General features: G+C 42.3%; 1 protein-coding gene across 1 annotated transcript in view; it reads right to left on the reverse strand.

Annotated features, from left to right (window-relative positions):
• Nucleotides 1-13446: 13446 nt before the first annotated feature.
• Nucleotides 13447-20360, reverse strand: part of tmtc3 (transmembrane O-mannosyltransferase targeting cadherins 3) — a 46024-nt gene continuing 39110 nt past the window's right edge. The window contains exons 11-14 of the mRNA XM_031563784.2: nt 18222-18325; nt 16307-16476; nt 15891-16117; nt 13447-15394 (exon numbers count right to left, since the gene is read on the reverse strand). Of these exons, the coding sequence (XP_031419644.1) occupies nt 14541-15394; nt 15891-16117; nt 16307-16476; nt 18222-18325 (1355 nt within the window). The 3' untranslated portion in view covers nt 13447-14540. The remainder of the gene's footprint in view (nt 15395-15890; nt 16118-16306; nt 16477-18221; nt 18326-20360) is intronic.

The raw sequence follows: 20360 nt of genomic DNA on the forward strand, positions 1-20360 counted from the left end.
AGACGCTTTTATCCAAAGCGACTTACAATGTATACACATTTTTACATTTACACTGATGGCACACTGCACATCAGGAGCAATTAGGGGTTCAGTGCCTTGCTCAAGGACGCTTCGACAGGGAATCGAACTAGCAACCTTCTGATTACTAACCGACTTCTCTACCACTGTACCACTGTCGCCCAAGTTGTTTTGTGGCCTGCCAATCATGGACTATGATCATCTCAATTACTGGGACAAGTCAGATGCAGTTTTCAAGAAATGGTTATTTTCTGTCCTTATTTTGTGTGATGTGTAAAAGCACATTGAGTGAGAAAATGTCTTTGTTTGTAGATGTTTGTACATTTGTATCGTCTCCTGGGTTTTGTGTTTTTTCTGTTATTTGTACGGGTAACTCCAGTGCTCCTTGTAACATCCTTTTCAATTATCCAAGCTATTCATTGGGCCTTCACAGCTGTTTTATGTAATGTTACTGTATGCTGCAAAACTGATTGGAATGAAAGGCTATTTCAAGACCACTGGCTCATCTCTCAGTTGGGAGCAATGGGTGAAGCGGATGTCCCCATATTTCAGTTACATCTAAATCTACAAAAATCACATCTACTCACAGTCGTCCTCTTATACAACATCATCATCTTTCTGATATACATGTCCTTTTCCGAGGGTAAACTATTGAAGGATAGAGACATGGCCGTTTAAAAATAATCAGAAGAGTCGCAGAAGAGTCAGTGCACATTTAATCCAATAATAATACAAATTGTCTCCTCACATGGACAGAGACCATAATGATGTTAGACTTCCTGTGTGATCAAATGTCAAATGAGATTAAAATCTTTCCAGGCCCTGGGCCCAGCGGTCTGACTGGATTCATTGCAGTACCCTGAAGTTCACATCAATGTAGCTTCAGAGTCGTTTAGAAGCTGTGCTATACAAATTCATAATCATTTTCATTGAAAATCGTCCTGGTGTAGGCCTTTTCCTTTCCAATTCATTTCATAATTTCACAAACTAATTTCCTTTTGTCAAATTCTTCCAGAATTTAAGTTCAATTCAGACTTAAATGTGAACCACAGCATTTGGACCAGGATCCAGGTTACCAAGCAATTAATATCAAACATTTAAGGTGTATATACTTTTTGATGTTTAAAGGCGCGGCACATACAGCACATACACACAAAATGAATACAAATAGAAAGAGCCAGCATTCAAAGTATTGGTTGTAGAACAGCTTAGAGGGTATACAGTACACTCATAAGGTTACTATTTTAACGATAGACAGAACTATGAATTAGAAAAACTACGTAAATGATGGCATTCATTTATATTACAGGGAAAATAGTCTGGTACACAACATGCATACATATCAAATGTATCATAAGCAGAGTAGGAGTGAGCGGTCCTAATTAAAGAAACGGCAACTGCAGAACACAATAAGCAACATCATAACAAACATACAGTCACTCAACACCCACATAATACTCACATATGACATACTATATCAAATGTATCATAAGCAGAGTAGGAATGTTGCGTAACACAGTTTGGTGGGAATAGTAGTAGAGTAGAGCTAGTGTAGAGTAGGAGGAGGAGAAAAGAGACAGAGACAGAGTCAATGGCAGAGCTAGGTTGCCTCATATGCGTATATGTGTCATTACACATTATGGTGATGCGGAATAATAATGTTATCACAGCGATCAGCATTCATTTCCAGGCAAAGGTCCTACTACACAGGAGAGAACAGACAGGCTAGTAAACAGAAGAATATCAGTCAGTCATGCACAGTCTGACAAGATTTCACATGCATGTCTCAGTGTCCGACCGATGAAAATCTAATTATACTACGGCATGCAGCAGGCTACCCAGGGGAAGGAGTGAGGGGGGGGGGGGGGTAATGAACCCTGGTCACTTTAAGCACCCAAAGAAAAATGACAACTAATGTGTCCACTTCATCAGCATCAACAGCATAGCACAATATGAGAGAGAGAGAAGGAGAGGTTGCCTGGCATGGTGTGTGGGAAGTATTATTATTGCAACAGATGCCGGAGGAGAGCATTGCAGTAGTCCAGTTGTGAAGTAATAAAATGCATGGATGAATCTTTCTGCATTTTGGAGTGAAAGGACTTTTTTGTGATTATGGCATCATTGTTTAGATGAAAAAAATGCCTGCGATCTTTCTATGTGCCGGTTAAATGAGAGGTCTTGGTCAGTGTCATTCTCAAATGTTTAGGGCCCCAATAACCACACTTCCAGTATCGGGGGGCAGATGCGGGCGAGCTAGTGCATGCCAAGGTCGGTTGTGTGTCACTTCCTGGGGTTTGATTGGGCGTCACTTCCTGGGGTTTGATTGGGCGTCACTTCCTGGGGTTTGATTGGGCGTCACTTCCTGGGGTTTGATTGGGCCTTGTAGGGGCTTTTGGCCCACTGATTACCCTTGGGCCTGGCAGGGCTAAATGGTGCTTGAGGCAGTGTGAAGGTGAAAGGTGACGTCACTACTGTCCCAGCCATGTTATGGGGTACTCACACACACACACACTCACACGTCATGTTATGGGGTACTCACACACACACACGTCATGTTATGGGGTACTCACACACACACACACACACACGTCATGTTATGGGGTACTCACACACACACACACTCACACGTCATGTTATGGGGTACTCACACACACACACGTCATGTTATGGGGTACTCACACACACACACACACACACGTCATGTTATGGGGTACTCACACACACACACACACACACACACACACACACACACACGTCATGTTATGGGGTACTCACACACACACACACACACACACACACACACACGTCATGTTATGGGGTACTCACACACACACACACACACACACGTCATGTTATGGGGTACTCACACACACACACACACACACACACACACACACGTCATGTTATGGGGTACTCACACACACGTCAGAGAATTCAACGAAGACGCTTCCCATCCAGTTTGAATGGGGTGACATCATGCATTGCCGAATTAAACTATGGTTCCGTTGTTTTGCTTTTCTTGCGTTGCTTGCAGTAGAAAGTTGAGGAAAGTTCAAGTGGTAACCCAGGCTCCAGGCAATCAAATCAGGAGCAAGAATTAAAAAAAGGACCAAACTCCGTAGTTGTTCTTATTTGCACATGAATGTAATTTTTTAGGCTTTTTTCCTTTTGCTTCGATTTTTTTAAGTTACAGTGAAATAGACACTGTACAATGTAAAAACCCTGTTATTATACTGAAAAATATGTATAACCCCTTTTCCCCCACAGTGCTATTAAATACACAAGAGCTACACTCACATTAAACAGGACAGAAAATCCTGGGTTCCCAGCTATTGTTGGTGAGTGGGCTGGACTTCCTGTCTACCATCACATCAAAGGCTGACGAGGCATCTCTATGTGGCACTGGAGTGGCACTGGCTCCGCAGACTCCCGAGTCCACTCCACGTGTCAATGTGAAACAGTGAGGACTGTCGGGAGCCTGATTGCAAGTATTAATTGAGACTGATAATTGATCCTATTAGGGTAGTAATGGGCCTGGACGAAACTACCCAGAGCTGCTCCCAACTGCTCCCAGTGCAGGATCGCCATCCTTTTCATTGTGCGGTTCAGAACTGTCTGAGGCACCACAATACTCTCTGAGGTATATCAGAAGTGAGTTCAGAATTCTGGCTATCTAGGGTTGCATTCCTTTATTTAGCCTTCCTCCGCCCTGATGGCTCTGGGAGAAGAAATAGGCTTTGTATGATCATCAGCACCTTAAACAAACTGCCTGTCCTATAGGGCAGATTGTGATTCCGCTGCATCACTTTAACGGGTCCAGCACCATGCATAGGTCTCAGAAGATACAGGTCATGGGAGGTCAGTCATCTGGCTCGTTTGTTCATGAATGGCTGGTTGGCTATATGCATGTTTTGACATTTTTATGGTTGTAATTTTGGAAACCTTTTGTATGTGCTACACGTGTGTACTATCAGAAGTACAGTACCAGTCAAAAGTTTGCACACACCTTTAATTTTTTTGAGAAGTGTTTTCTTTACTTTAATTATTTTCTACATTGTAGATTTCTACTGAAGACATTTAAACTACGAAAGAACACATGTGGAATGATGTACTAAACAAAAAAAGTGTTATCTACCATGTAGAAAATAATAAAAGTAAAGAAAACATTTCTCAAAAAATGAGAAGGTGTGTCCAAACTTTTGACTGGTACTGTACACTGGGAGGTCAGTCATCTGGCTCTCAACCACATAGGGATGAGCTCCAGCTATCAGCAATCGTCTGCTTCCCCTTTAGGAACAGATTTCAAATGAGGACTATCTCCCAGACTCAGATGATGGAAGCGCACTTTCTGATCATATCGTTCTTCATTTCCTTTAGTCATCTTTGCAGCAGTGGACCGAGCCAACTGATAAGCCTTATGAAGTTCTTGTTCATTCTTGACACATATTTGGTGTATGACGCTGTCGATGACTCCCATCTGCAGACACACCAAAACAGACCATCTACAGGTAATCTTGCTTCTCTCCCAAACATGAGAAAGTATGGCGTGAATCCAGTGGCTTCGTTTTGAGTAAAGTTATAGGCTAACAGCTTTCTGATCCTAAATGCAGGCTATGTACAACACCTGTTGTTTCCCTTCCCCTTCTGCCGCACAACCCTCCCCCCCCCCCTTCCTATCTCCACCCGGGCGACCTCAAGCAGATGGGTTCCCCCTTATGTGCCGTGGTTCTGCTTAAGGTTCCTTCCTGACTAACAGGGAATTTTTTCTTGCCCGTGTTGCCATTGTGCTTGCACTAAGGGGGTTCAGGCTCTGGGCTCTGTAAAGCACCTAGAGACAATTTTATTGTTATGGCGCTATATAAATAAAATTGAATTGAATTGATCCTTAGTGGAAAAGGCCTTTGCATAACACATAAAGTGGTCGGTTAAAGAGGTATGTCTTAAGATCTCGCTTAAAGGTTTCCACAGTTTCAGCCATTCCTAGGTTCTCTGGCAGAGTATTTCAAGTATGGGAGAAGTTTTTCAAGTATTTCCAGTAGGGGTGGGGGGAAAAATCGATTTTTCGATTTCTCTCGATTCTCTCTAGAGCGATTCTGTCTCGATTCAGAAAAGTTCCTAATCGATGTTTTTTCGACATTTTGTGTTGAAATGCAAGCGGCATCGATTATTGCAGACTCTGAGTAGCAAAATCAAATGTTTTAAAAAATGAGATGCATCGATAATCGTTTTATCGGTTTAGAATTGATAATCGATAATCGGTTTAGAATCGAATCGTTGACCTCTGAATCGGAATCGAATCGAATCGTGAGGTGCCAAGAGATTCCCACCCCTAATTTCCAGTATGGGAGCATAATAACTAAAAGCTGCCTCTTCCCGTCTCTTGGTCTTCAGTTCAGTGCCAGATGACCTCAGGGATCTCAAAGTGTCAAACGCTGCACTCAGATCCAGAAGAGGCAAGGACGGAGAGCTTTTTAGAGTCAGCATTAATTCTAAGGTAATTTACAACCTTGACTAACACCGTTTCTGTGCTATGATGGGAATAAAGGTACAATTAGCTATCTCACTCTGCTCTGATGTCGTTGGTGCCCACATGTACGATGATGATGTTGTTGACCTTGGTGTAGCAGGCGAGGAAGCTTGGTGGAAGTCCGTGGTGGATGTCACGGTCCCTGGCACCAGGGATGCAGTGAACCTTGGAAGGAGCGCTCGGTGAAGAGGGGGATCTAGATGTCTCTGACCATGGAGCTGCGATGACGTAGGTGGAGGTTGTTGAGTCAGGCGGGAGAAGGCGTTGAGGGGCGCTGACTGTGTGGAGGGACCAGGATGAGAGGCACGGGTACTGTACGTGGACGATGCTGGATCCGGTGTTGCGTTGGAGCAGGTCCGTAGGGGGGTCGCAGCGAGGGCACGGGTGGCAGAGAAGGGATGTCATCTAGAGGTAGCGGATGTTTTACATTTCTTTTTTCTCTTGTTCATTGAATTGTTAATGACATCAAACATACAGTGGCATAAAAATGGAGAAATCTCGATTTGCACAACTACCAGGGTACTACCAATTACAATTTATGGTTAGAAATTTACAAAAAACTGAGCTTGCCTCGTGTTACAAAACATGAAACAGCTATAGGCTATGGAAATGGAGTGATTATAATAGTGATTTACCGTGAAGGATTGCGTGTTGCGGCCGTCACCAGCCAATTGGGCACTGTTGTGCACCCTGCCACCCTTACTGATAGGTGAAAATTCACCCTAGTTACCTCAGGACTCCGGAGTTGCATAAAAGTATATTTATTAGACAAACAACAATTGCAATCGGGCTCACTCCCAGCACAAGGCTGAAAGTGAAGCAATCATAAACACATCGCACAAGGTTTATATAGACAGAAGTTTTGCGTTCAGCAGGGGAAACCACGTGGTGGATTTCTCACGTCCGAGGCAAGGATGGAAGTTTTGCAAGGTCGGAAGAAGCACAGTTCGAACCTTCTTATCACCTCTGGTCTAAACATGCTCTTGTACATATGTAGACTAAGTGGCACCTAATATTCTAAGTTACACAAAAGCCATGTTTCTGCTTTCATAGGCACATGATTCATACATTCTTAAGTAATTAACAGTGTTTGCAAATTATCTCCATCACTTACAAAGCTTATAACTAAAATCTCCACATGTACCAAACCGAACTAAATGCTAAATAATATTCCCATACACCTAGCCAGGCAGCCTCTCTCTCTCCCTCTCCTTTTATATCACATTGCTAATGCCTATAATAATACTGATAAAATGGCCATATTGCCTGTTAATTGACTACCTCAAAGTATCTCATCTGTTTCCCAAATTGATGTCTACTAACAAAAATGTTCTCTCTCCCTTATAGCATGATCCAATTGCTGATGGATGTGGAAACATTGGACACATATGGACAGCCAAACTCTACCCACTCACTCTGTTTTTTCGTTCTCTCCTATCTTCGCTATGGGACCCTGCTGTAGTCTCTCCACCCGATCTACCTGTAGAAACCCTCGGCCCACTGCACCCACCGCCACCGCACTGCCGTACACTTACTCTACCCCATACCCTATGCTAGCATTTATATACAATATATAATATTGCCACCATCAACATGTTTCTCTGTTCCTACTCCCCTTACCCCTGTTACAGTAACCCTATGAGCACAGTGTATACCCACTAAACTGGTCTTGTCTGTATCATGTATTTACCACCGGATGTCTGTATATATATTATGTACATCTACCAAATGCATGCTGTGTACAACACTCGTTGTTTCCTTTCCCCTTCTGCCGCACAACCCCCCCCTTCCTATTTCCACCCGGCCGCCCCTCAAGCAGATGGGTCCCCCCTTATGTGCCGTGGTTCTTATGTGCCGTGGTTCTTATGTGCCGTGGTTCCTTCCTTACTAACAGGGAGTTTTTCCTTGCCTCTGCTGCCATTGTGCTTGCACTAAGGGGGTCCAGGCTCTGGGCTCTGTAATGCGCCTTGAGACAATTGTATTGTTAAGGCGCTATGTAAATAAAATTGAATTGAATTGAATTTATGGATCTAATTTCAACATGTCTACAGGTTACCTGTGATATGGACTGTTTAACTATTCCTGTACATGACAGCTGTAAGGAACAGAGGAGTCTGATGAGTTTGTTTGCCTTATGAGAGATTTATTTATGGGCTTTTTAGCCTTTATTTGGATAGGACAGTGAGGAGGAGTGAAGAGGTGGGGAGAGGATGGGAGGGAAACGTCAGCAGGTCAGAATCGAACCTGTGTCCCCGCGGGCATTGGAGCCCGTAAATGGGGGGCTTATTCACTCGTGCCACAGTGCCCCCCCCCCCCCCCCCACCTTATGAGAGATTTATTTTGAGTGTTAAACTGTACATTCCACAAAGCGAAGATCAGAAACGACAAACAGTGACTTAGGTTTCCATTCTATTCCTTTTCTGAACTCATTCTGCTGTAGGTCTTAGGTGCCTGGCATCGAGACCTTTTTGCAACTTCAACTTCCCACTCGCTTGTGAAATGCATCGCAGTGCGTGTTTAAGTAATTGTGTTGGGATGGGGGTCATTGATGATTTTGATGAGAAGATCAGGAAAGTGAGTTCAGGGAGGATTCCAGGAGTACACCAGGTTGTGGGGGTGTTATAGAGGTAGTCATGGTGATTCCAGGAGTACACTAGAGTGTGGGGGTGTTATAGAGGTAGTCATGGTGATTCCAGGAGTACACCAGGTTGTGGGGGTGTTATAGAGGTAGTCATGGTGATTCCAGGAGTACACCAGGTTGGAGGGGTGTCACAGAGGTAGTCATGGTGATTCCAGGAGTACACTAGAGTGTGGGGGTGTTATAGAGGTAGTCATGGTGATTCCAGGAGTACACTAGAGTGTGGGGGTGTTATAGAGGTAGTCATGGTGATTCCAGGAGTACACTAGAGTGTGGGGGTGTTATAGAGGTAGTCATGGTGATTCCAGGAGTACACCAGGTTGTGGGGGTGTTATAGAGGTAGTCATGGTGATTCCAGGAGTACACCAGGTTGGAGGGGTGTCACAGAGGTAGTCATGGTGATTCCAGGAGTACACTAGAGTGTGGGGGTGTTATAGAGGTAGTCATGGTGATTCCAGGAGTACACTAGAGTGTGGGGGTGTTATAGAGGTAGTCATGGTGATTCCAGGAGTACACTAGAGTGTGGGGGTGTTATAGAGGTAGTCATAGTACATCCTGGAAGGACTACAGGGTCATGGACGGGGTGTGAATTTTATCCGTCACAATTTTGTTATTGAAAAAGGTCATAAAATCAATCACCACCAGAGCTTACAGGAAGAGAGTGTTCGACTGCTTTGTAGTTTTTTGTTGTTGAAATGGTGTTATAGAGAAACCAATCTTTCAATCAACGAGGAATAGTAGGCTGCTTTGGCATTAGCCTTGTGAACTATAAAGAACTCATTCCATGCCAGGTGAAACGCCGCTAGTTTACAGGAGTACTATTTTCTTAAGTAGTTTGTTTAATAAGTACATGGGTCTGGTCGGCTGTACCATGTTCTTATTCTTTTTCAGTAGTGCAATAGTGTTGAAGAGAAAGTGAAGCACATTTGTGACATTAACTGTTAGTCGACATGAGGTAGGAACGTGCTAATGTGAAAATTATTTTCATAGTATTTTATTTCATATTATTTTTATAAATAATATTATATTATTTTATATTATTTGGTGCAATCTGATTTGTGGACATGTTAGACTAACCTTGTTAATTCTCAGATGACGATATGTTTATGTTTATACAAGATCAATAGTGTAGTTGCAGCAAGCTGTGGCCGTGTTTACATGTTGGGAAAACCCAATAGAGTCTATCAGGGATTGGCATGCGATTGTAAGACTATTGTTTTCATTGTCCGTGTGGATGTCAAACTCTCCCACTATAAGAACTTTATCGGATTTGAATCCCTATTAAATAATCATACTGTCAAAAATATTTTTCATTCATTCAATCATTCAAAATAGCAGTGATCAAACCATCTCAAAATACCTAACCTTGATCCTGATAACATGGCCAACTAAAGGCCTTCATCCAACCTCCCTTTCTTGTCAAAAATACTTGAAAAAGTAATAGCAAAGCAACTGACTTTGTTTCTACATAAAAACAATATCCAAGAAGACCAGTCTGGCTTTAGAGCCCATCACAGTACTGAAACAGCCTTATAGCCAATCACAGCACTGAAACAGCCTTAGAGCCAATCACATCACAGCACTGAAACAGCCTTAGAGCCTTAGAGCCAATCACAGCACTGAAACAGCCTTAGAGCCAATCACATCACAGCACTGAAACAGCCTTAGAGCCAATCACATCACAGCACTGAAACAGCCTTAGAGCCAATCACATCACATCACAGAACCAGCCTTAGAGCCAATCACATCACAGCACTGAAACAGCCTTAGAGCCTTAGAGCCAATCACATCACAGCACTGAAACAGCCTTAGAGCCAATCACATCACAGCACTGAAACAGCCTTAGAGCCAATCACAGCACTGAAACAGCCTTAGAGCCAATCACATCACAGCACTGAAACAGCCTTAGAGCCAATCACATCACATCACAGAACCAGCCTTAGAGCCAATCACATCACAGCACTGAAACAGCCTTAGAGCCTTAGAGCCAATCACATCACAGCACTGAAACAGCCTTAGAGCCAATCACATCACAGCACTGAAACAGCCTTAGAGCCTTAGAGCCAATCACATCACAGCACTGAAACAGCCTTAGAGCCAATCACAGCACTGAAACAGCCTTAGAGCCAATCACATCACAGCACTGAAACAGCCTTAGAGCCAATCACATCACTGAAACAGCCTTAGAGCCAATCACATCGCAGCACTGAAACAGCCTTAGAGCCAATCACATCACAGCACTGAAACAGCCTTAGAGCCAATCACATCACAGCACTGAAACAGCCTTAGAGCCAATCACATCACAGCACTGAAACAGCCTGAGAGCCAATCACATCACAGCACTGAAACAGCCTGAGAGCCAATCACAGCCTTAGAGCCAATCACAGCACTGAAACAGCCTTAGAGCCAATCACATCACAGCACTGAAACAGCCTTAGAGCCTTAGAGCCAATCACATCACAGCACTGAAACAGCCTTAGAGCCAATCACAGTGATGTGATTGGCTCTAAGGCCCTAAGGTAGCATGTACCCTTAAAACAAATGCAAACAAAGTAAAAGTAGTTAAATAGTCAAAAGGGAAAAACTGAGTATACTTTGCCCTACCACTATGCAGAGGAATAACCTCAGATTCTCTCTCCTTAGTATGCTATAACTGCACAGTTGTGGTACTAAGTGCTCAAGTACACCTTTTCATTTGTCTAGTGTCTGCAATGGGAAATGTTAACGCTTACGAGTGTTTGTCTGAGCAGTCGGGAGGAATAATGAAGAGTTCAGATGACATTGCAACCAGTGTCTGCTCTACCTCGTACCCAGAGTGTGCATGATGGTATCCAATGGATTATGGGTTATTGCAAAGTCAATAGAACAGTGTTAGTTGATGTTGTTTTGTGGTTTCAATGATAAATGTTTGCATCATTTCACTCCAGCATCTTTTGCTTGCACAGATTAGGTGGACTTCAGTTGTTCTCTTTGCTTTTGAGAAGCATCACGCTGAACCAATGATTGGCCGATATGATGAGTTGGTTGATCAAAGAGAGGTTTTTGTAACAGAGATTGGGTTTGAGAGTTCCTGCCAGAAGGGAAGGAGAGAGAATGGGCTTTGCACAGTATATGTGTTGAGTGTTGGCTGTTTTAAAAAGCAGAGGAACCCAGGCTTAACTGTGGAGGGGAAAGTGGTGGTATAGTGGTAAGATGGTGCGTGGGGAGAGGATTGGATATATTAACTTTGATAAGAAAAACAGATATGTTTTACAGGTTCTTTACAGTGATTGAGGTAAACAGACACAGGACCATCTCTGTAGGGATCAGTTATTGAGGTAAACAGACACAGGACCATCTCTGTAGGGATCAGTTATTGAGGTAAACAGACACAGGACCATCTCTGTAGGGATCAGTTATTGAGGTAAACAGACACAGGACCATCTCTGTAGGGATCAGTTATTGAGGTAAACAGACACAGGTCCATCTCTGTAGGGATCAGTTATTGAGGTAAACAGACACAGGACCATCTCTGTAGGGATCAGTTATTGAGGTAAACAGACACAGGTCCATCTCTGTAGGGATCAGTTATTGAGGTAAACAGACACAGGTCCATCTCTGTAGGGATCAGTTATTGAGGTAAACAGACACAGGTCCATCTCTGTAGGGATCAGTTATTGAGGTAAACAGACACAGGACCATCTCTATCAGTGGCAGAAGAAAGCGGTTTACTTTGATACGGATGCACACGTTCGTGAACAGGTTTTAAAATGACATGTTGCAGTAGCCAGTGAGATGGCAGAGAAAAGAGAAAAGACAAAGAACAGGTTCAAAATGACATGTTGCAGTCGCCAGCGAGATGGCAGAGAAAAGAGAAAAGACAAAGAACAGGTTCAAAATGACATGTTGCAGTCGCCAGCGAGATGGCAGAGAAAAGAGAAAAGACAAAGAACAGGTTCAAAATGACATGTTGCAGTCGCCAGCGAGATGGCAGAGAAAAGAGAAAAGACAAAGAACTTGTACGCAATGACACATGGGAGGTCCTTGGTAGCCTCGGCCTATTTATAGCAGATAAGATCTGGCAGATTGGGATGGTGCCGGTGCCAGGTAAAGGTAAAAAAGAAAAGGCCCAGTGTTAAGCAGACGCGTTCATCCAAAGCATCTTACACGGGCAACGTGCAGTGGGGCCGGGAAACAAGCCCAGGTTGACCACCTCGAAAGCAGAAAACACTAACCACTGTGCCACCAACACCATTTACATTTTAAGGTGCAAAATGAATGAATTCTTGTGTCACAGTGGGTGTTGGACCACAGGGACGGCCTGGAGGACGGCCTGTAGGGTGTCTTGGCTGGCTCCTCTGTGGCAGGGTGGGCATACTGAGTCAGGGTGGGCATACTGGGTCAGGGTGGGCATACTGGGTCAAGGTGGGCATACTGGGTCAAGGTGGGCATACTGGGTCAGGGAGGAAGGAGAACATTTACATTTACATTTAGCAGACGCTTTTATCCAAAGCGACTTACATATGTGCGACTTACAATGTATACACGTTTTACACTGATGGCACACTGCACATCAGGAGCAATTAGGGGTTCAGTGTCTTGCTCAAGGACGCTTCGACAGGGAATCGAACTAGCAACCTTCTGATTACTAAACGACTTCTTTACCTCCTGTACCACTGTCTCCCAGTTAGATCACCCACAACTGGCAGGCCAGTCAGAGAGGCAAAAGCAAATGATAATAACAATAATTAGTAGTACTAGCAGCAGTCGTAAAAAAGGGCTGTTGGTATCAAGTAGGCTATATGTATGCTCAGTTTACATTTGCAGTTTTATTTTTCAACACTTAGAAATGATTGACACATTACGGCACAAAAAAAAAAAAAAAATGCCACATCAACACCTACAAGTTGGTATTTCATACTTACTCGACTATGCCATGATGTTTAGCAAAAATACAAAAATGGCAAGGAGGAGTCACTGTAGAGATGTTTCGTAAACCGATACATTTTCCAGTGCAATCACACTTTTACACATTTCAGCATTTCAGAAAGCTTGATCAGCACCAGTTGCATGCTCACACACACTGTGGCCGGTTATGCATATCAAGCATTCAAGCCTTTCTCTAGGAGTATGGGTGCATGTCGCGGCTCCTCTGGGTGGCAGTCAGGACAGGAAAATCCTGTTTAAGTGTTCTCAAGAAGGTAATCATGTGGCTTAGTGAGGGCTGAAACTTCACCACAGTAATTACTTGATGTGTATTCAACATCACAATGACAGGACACTGTTGGAGATTGGGTAACTTTATTAAATGCTAGTGCAAATATTCAGTGAGTAAACTTAAAAAATCCTGATGTGAAAACTGATCCATATTCTGATATACCATGATGCTTACTCAAGGGTTTTAGCCATAAACTATAAACACAAATTAGAGAGAACTATTTTTTTTTTTTTTGCATGGTACTGAGGAATCAGAACGTTTATGCCAGTGATGTGAAAGGTAGACTTTAGTGATGTATCCCTACAGGAAATAGTGATTGAAATCAGATAACTTAAAAAAATAAAATAAAAAAATAAAGCTGCTAAAGCCGTTTGACAAGACTAAAAGTGAAACACAACATGAAAAAAAAAAAACAATCTGCCAGATCTTATCTGAAAAGTAACCAAAGAGTTAACGCAATTACAAGTTCAAAGAGCTGAAGAGTATCAAACTTAGTCTAACCGAAATCCAAGGTCACGCTGCAGCCACGAGAGGGGAAAAAACACAAGTTGTCTGGGAGTAGATGTCAAACAATCAGATGCCAAAGTGGTGTAGCTATGTGGAGAACTGGGTGCTCTGGGCGTTAACACTGTGAAATAACTCTGAACTAAGGCACCGAGATTACAATACATGCAGGAACCCACCCTCAACCATCTGGAAGGAGGTGATAAACTTTGATCGAGATTAAATCAATGGTGTCATGATGTCGTGATTGTCTAAAGCCCTCTGCAGCTCCATTTAAAACGGCATGAGATCACGGAGGGATAATGACCCATTAACTAACAGACAAAATCCCTTGAGAGAAAAAAGAAACATCATTTGATAACACCTATAAATTAACATTAAAATCAAAGAACAGCAGAGAAGACCGTTTTATTTTTCGTGATTTGAGGTTTTTCCATTTTGCATGGGGTTCTTTTTTTTAAATTGGCTTCAAAAGTAAAGTGACAACTAACGTCTCCATTTCACTGTATCAACCGGTATCTGAAAAAGGGAACTTAAGTTAATAAGGACATGCAAAGCCTGAAACAGGACTTGTTTTTGAAAATGGACTCACATTTGAGCTTTTAAATTGTTCTATAAAAAGTAGCCAGCGACAGACAGACAAACAAACAACAAGGTTAATCACCGCTTAATATGCGCTCAATCTCCTCCAGTCTTTTCAAGGCAGCTGCCCTTTTCTGTTCAATGTCTTTAATCTCTTTCGTGGATTTGCTCTTAGTCCGCTTGTCAGGCTGGCTGCCCTCCAGGTCCGTTGATTGGTCCTGGCCCCGGCTATCAGAGCCTTCTCCAGGGGAGGATTTCCGCACATTCTTCTCCTTCCCATCCCCCGGCTTGGCTCCCAGACTGACAGGCTGCTGCCCTTTCTGCCGCTCCTTCCTCTCCCCCTCCATCGCTGAGGAAGCAGCGCCCTCTACTGGCAACACAACTTGGCCCGAAGCAGTAATCGCTGCCCTCTTACTGCGGACGATGTTCAGGTGCCTGCGGACATACTCCTCGTGTGGAGCCATGGCCAGTGTCTCCTCGAGGCACCGCTCGGCGCGCGGCAGGTCTCGCTCCTCGAAGTAGACCACACACAGGTTGTGTTTGCCCTGCACGTTGGTGGGGTCCATGCTCAAGATGCGCTGGAAGCAGGCTTTGGCTCCGCGCGTGTCTTTCTTGTGGTTCATGAGGATGTCTCCCTTCAGAATGAGGCCTTTGATGTGCTCTGGATGGTACCGCAACAGCTCGTCCAACACAGGCAGGGCGTCCAGCTCCCGCCGGGACTGCGAGTACAGCAGCGCCAAATTGAACAGAGCGCTTCGGAAGCCGGCCTGCAGGTGGATGGCCTTCCGCATCCAGTGCTCGGCGGGTTCATTCTCGCCGGCGTCCATGGCGAGCATTCCCAGGTTGAAATAGCCGTTGGCGTCCTTTGGCTCCTCTTCTACGTACGTGAGGAAGCGGCGGTTTGCCTCTGGACGGAGTCTGGCGTCGCCTGTTGGGTAGATGTGAGTAGGGAGAGATGCATTAGAAGCCTGCAGGATGGATCTTTAGCATGTCATTAGGCATCTAAGGGGTTAGATTAAATATATCTCTATAATTATAATAAAAAAATGTTTGCACTATATCTGAGTTATGTTTCTTTGATGTCTATTTTTATGTGCATGTCATTTCTTTGTGCATATTATGTATTTGCTGTAAAGCACTTTGAGCTGCATTCTTTTGCATGAAAGGTGCTATATAAATAAAGTTTTATTATTATTATTATTATTATTATTATTATTATTATCTGAAAACGATTCAATACAAAATCAGCACAGATACATCGTCATTTTTCCATTACGCATCTTAGATAAAGACCTCATCTGCTTTCCAGTACTGCTGGAACTTAAAATATGAACAGTATATTCATAAGCAGAATAAGAATCTGCAAAAACATATATGCCTTTCAACAGTGGTGCTTGCATAAGAGCAATGCAATGGTCCCTCACCAGACTCCTGCATGAGTAGAGCCGAGTTGAACAAGGCCAGCTTGTGCCGGGGGTGGAGCTGAAGGGCCTGATTGAAGTTCCTGAGGGCCTCCGCAGGCTCCTTCATCTCAATGTGGACTATAGCCAGATTGTACCACAGGTCAGCGTTGGTGTGGTCCAACTCGAGGGCCCTGAGGTAGGCATCCTTAGCCTCTGTGGGTTTATTCATCTTCAATAAAAGCTCGCCCCTGGAAACGCATTCAAAAGAACGTTACAGAGCTGAAGTGTGTTTTGCAAAAAGCATTCTAATGAAACATCCTTGCATCTCAGAGTAAGAGACTCCTTTGTGCTTCCTCATTTAAATCCCCCCAAATTGATGAACATATGCATAGGTTTCAGGTCAAAATACAAACAAACAAACAAACAAACAAACTTGCCTGCTTATATAGGCTTGCTTGAAGTCCGGCCTCATACTGATGGCTTGCCGGTAAAGCTGATCGGCTTCCTCCAGGCGTGACTCATTTGCCCGGATCAAGTTGGCAAGGTTTATATAGACATTCAGGTGGTTAGGAGCAACACGTGTAGCATATTTCTTCCCTGGAATGATCTAGAATAAATACATTTATAAAAATGGATTCAGAGCCATTTAATGAGAGACCATACAGACAAAGTACAGTATTATAATAAGTCTTTACATTAATACTGCAGGATACTTCAGAGACTTACTTGTCTAAACCTCTTCTATAATGGAAACCATATTTTCTCAGCACTTACTTTGAATAATTATAACTTTAATATCATACAAAATCTACATCTTCAGTATAGTGAGCTGGCAAGTCAACCTCCTTTGTAATCCTTTAACCTCCCATATTCAAACTGGTTTGTACGTAACAGGAGAAGAGAAAACACAGTCACACATTAGAGCAAACTCACCAGTCACAACACACAATAAAAACACAGTCACACATTGAAGCAAACTCACCAGTCACAACACACAATAAAAAGCTCTTAAATAAGCACTGCCAGCTGTCTGACCCAGACCACAGGGCTACACAGCGAAACACATAGGTGTGTTTATCTGCCTTTACATCAACACATACCATCAAAAGTTTTTCAAGAATTTGAAGATCATACCAAAACTAGTTGCCTATAAAACATACCTTACAATTTGTCATGCAATGCTTGGTAGATTAGTTACCTGAGTATCTGAAATAATTGCTAATTGCTCAATATGGAGTAAAATATAGAGAAAAGAACTGACTGAACTGAACTGTTCGTGGTAAAGGACTTCTGGGTCCTATTATTTGTGCCAACATTACATTTTCGATTGGATGTAATGGAACAACAATTTTGAAAATCAAAACTACATAACTTTATGTGAGGCTTGGTCTGAAGATAATCTGGGCCAATTTTGGTGAAGATTTTACAGAAATTGTGGCCTGTGAAAAGCTTTTAAACCTTTTGATATACATCCAATATGGCGGCAACATCAATTAGGTTCTATCGCTTATGATCTCCCACTGTTTTGCTTATTGTGGTCAAATGACACAAATGATTTTTTTAAATGCTTCTTCAAAATTGGGTCCCCGAGACCACATACCAAGTTTGTTTTGATAGATCAAAGCATTGCTTGCACGTTGCTGGAAACTATTCCTGTTTGGTGGCGTTGACACTGCTTTTGATTGGCTGTAATGGGTGAACTCTTTCGCAAATCGAAAAGCCAACAAATAACTTCTCTACTTGGCCCCCCAAAGAAAATCAAGCTGCATGCAGTGAGCAGGTCTGCACCTAGTGGTCAAATAGGGCAACATTTGTGTCAGTACTGTAATATTGTATAATGTCATGATTGTACATGATCTGAAAGAGTTTTCAAGGTGATGGAACCGTCTATTGATGTTTTCCTGTTGTAATTGGTTGTTTACATGGTAATTCTTGTGTGAGCATAGAAATGATCCTATGGGGGACTGATGGAACTGAATATTTCTATTCTACTGTTGTAGCAGACATGAACGGGCCTAATTTTAGTATTATCTGATTCTGTAACCTATACCCCTGGATGTGTACTCTGTCTCACTAACAAACCAAACTCACAAAAAGGTGCAGTAAGGGAGATTCAGGGTGATCTATTAGCTGAAATGGAGTGCAGTATTCATAATTATATTTTCAATTGTTTATAAATCGCCTGTTACTATAAATCGCTTCATCGACTATGAACGCTAGCTTAGAGTAAGTCCTTCGTATGTACATAGGGAGTGGGTCCTCTTTCACGGAGTCTCCTTTACTGCTATCAAGAATCAAGTTTGGCATGCTCATTAGATTCCATCAAAGGGCATTTCAGTGACACACACATACCTGCGGCATAAGAGATTTTGCAACCATGTACGCCTCTTCCGCCTCCTGGGACAGGTTTAAGTTCTTGTAGGTTCTCCCCACATTCATGTGAGCTCCGATGTCATCTAACGTAAACGAAGAAAAAAAAATGAGAGTACATGTTTTTAATAGTAGTAGCAATCACAATAAGAAAAAACCTTATAAACACCCGAAAGCTTCATTTAAGTAAGCTGCTGTAATGCTCCAATGTTTATGATTGTATTCTTTTATTTGTCCTTAATTTCACCAGGGTAGTCACATTGTGAAAGAAGGCTCCGAGCAAGCATGTACTGGCCTTGAAAAGGGAGCACCAAGTAAAATAATAATAATAAAAATAATAATAATAATAATAAAAAACACGGATAACCTAAAATACAAGATAATAAAGACATAAAAATGGGTTCACACACACGCGCACGCGCACACGCACACGCACACGCACATGGCAAAAGCTATTTAAAAGCACATTTGTAACATTTGTGATTTCCAATACACTCTTTAAAAATCAGAGAGGAGTCCCGCGATAAAGGTGCATTAGAATGAACAGCAGCCTTGCCAAACCAATATATTTAATGGTGGGAATGATACATAGGATGAAATATAGATGTATATGTGTTTAGTTGACAGCCTTGCCAAACCAATATATTTAATGGTGGGAACGATACATAGGATGAAATATAGATGTATATGTGTTTAGTTGACAGCCTTGCCAAACCAATATATTTAATGGTGGGAACGATACATAGGATGAAATATAGATGTATATGTGTTTAGTTGACAGCCTTGCCAAACCAATATATTTAATGGTGGGAACGATACATAGGATGAAATATAGATGTATATGTGTTTAGTTGACAGCCTTGCCAAACCAATATATTTAATGGTGGGAACGATACATAGGATGAAATATAGATGTATATGTGTTTAGTTGACAGCCTTGCCAAACCAATATATTCAATGGTGGGAATGATACATAGGATGAAATATAGATGTATATGTTTAGTTGATTAAGAAATTGGATAAATATGAGGGTAATACACCAATAACTGTTATAAAAACATAACATTGAATTTACCTTTGCACTGTAAAGCCGAATGATAAATAGTCCCGTGACCTTTTGAGGCATGCATGTGTAAAATATTACTAGAATCTAAAACAGCTAAGAAAAGTAGCAGCTACAAACTCTTTTTTCATCTGTGGGTTAAAACATGCCTCTTACAAAAAAAAAAAGGGGACATATCATGAAAATGTCACTCTTTTTAGTGTTTCATATCATGAAAATGTCACTCTTTTTAGTGTTTCTAAACGTTAATCTGGGTATCTGGCATGTCTACCAACCCAAAAATGCTGAAAAAAAAAGTTTTGCCAACCTGGGCCAGTAAAACTCTGGACTCTCAATGAGATTGTTCTTAAAAAGAGGGATCAGTGGCAACACTCCGTGTCACAGAACTGCAGAGGACAACTAACACTAACTAACTAACAAAAACCCTAAATTAAGGATCACTTAAGGATCCACAGTACCGTTGGCTGGGTAGTGACTAGTAGTTTGTTAAAATAACCTGACAGTAAAATGAGAGACTGGGTGTAAGGGTTAGCGACGTAAGTATGTTGAAGTGTGTGTGTGTCTGTGTGTGTGTGTGTGTGTGTGTGTGTGTGATAACTTTCGACTCTACAATGACAGGGTCATACATGTTAGATGGGTACTTATTTGTTCATGAACGACGTGATGAGCAGCTTTTATGAGTAGAACATACTCAAGAACTTAGAGACTCACCTGTAGTTACTAAAACACTTTTCACTGTATGATTATTTCATATGGATTTTGGAGAAACATAGAGTAGAGTAGAGCATGCACGACATGTCAATGTTATTGTACCTACACCTCTGTGCTGTGAAACAGTATGATAGTAGGTCTAATGGGATACTGCATTTCTTCAAATGCCTATAAAGAGATTTATTTGCTTGGTTTGGCTTTTTGTGACATTCAGGAACATGTATTTACATTTACATTTAGTCATTTAGCAGACGCTTTTATCCAAAGCGACTTACAAGTTTGTATATACATTTTACATCTACACTGATGGCACACTGCACATCAGGAGCAATTAGGGGTTCAGTGTC

This window comes from Clupea harengus, chromosome 3, assembly GCF_900700415.2.
Source record: "Clupea harengus chromosome 3, Ch_v2.0.2, whole genome shotgun sequence".
NCBI classification, from domain to species: domain Eukaryota; kingdom Metazoa; phylum Chordata; class Actinopteri; order Clupeiformes; family Clupeidae; genus Clupea; species Clupea harengus.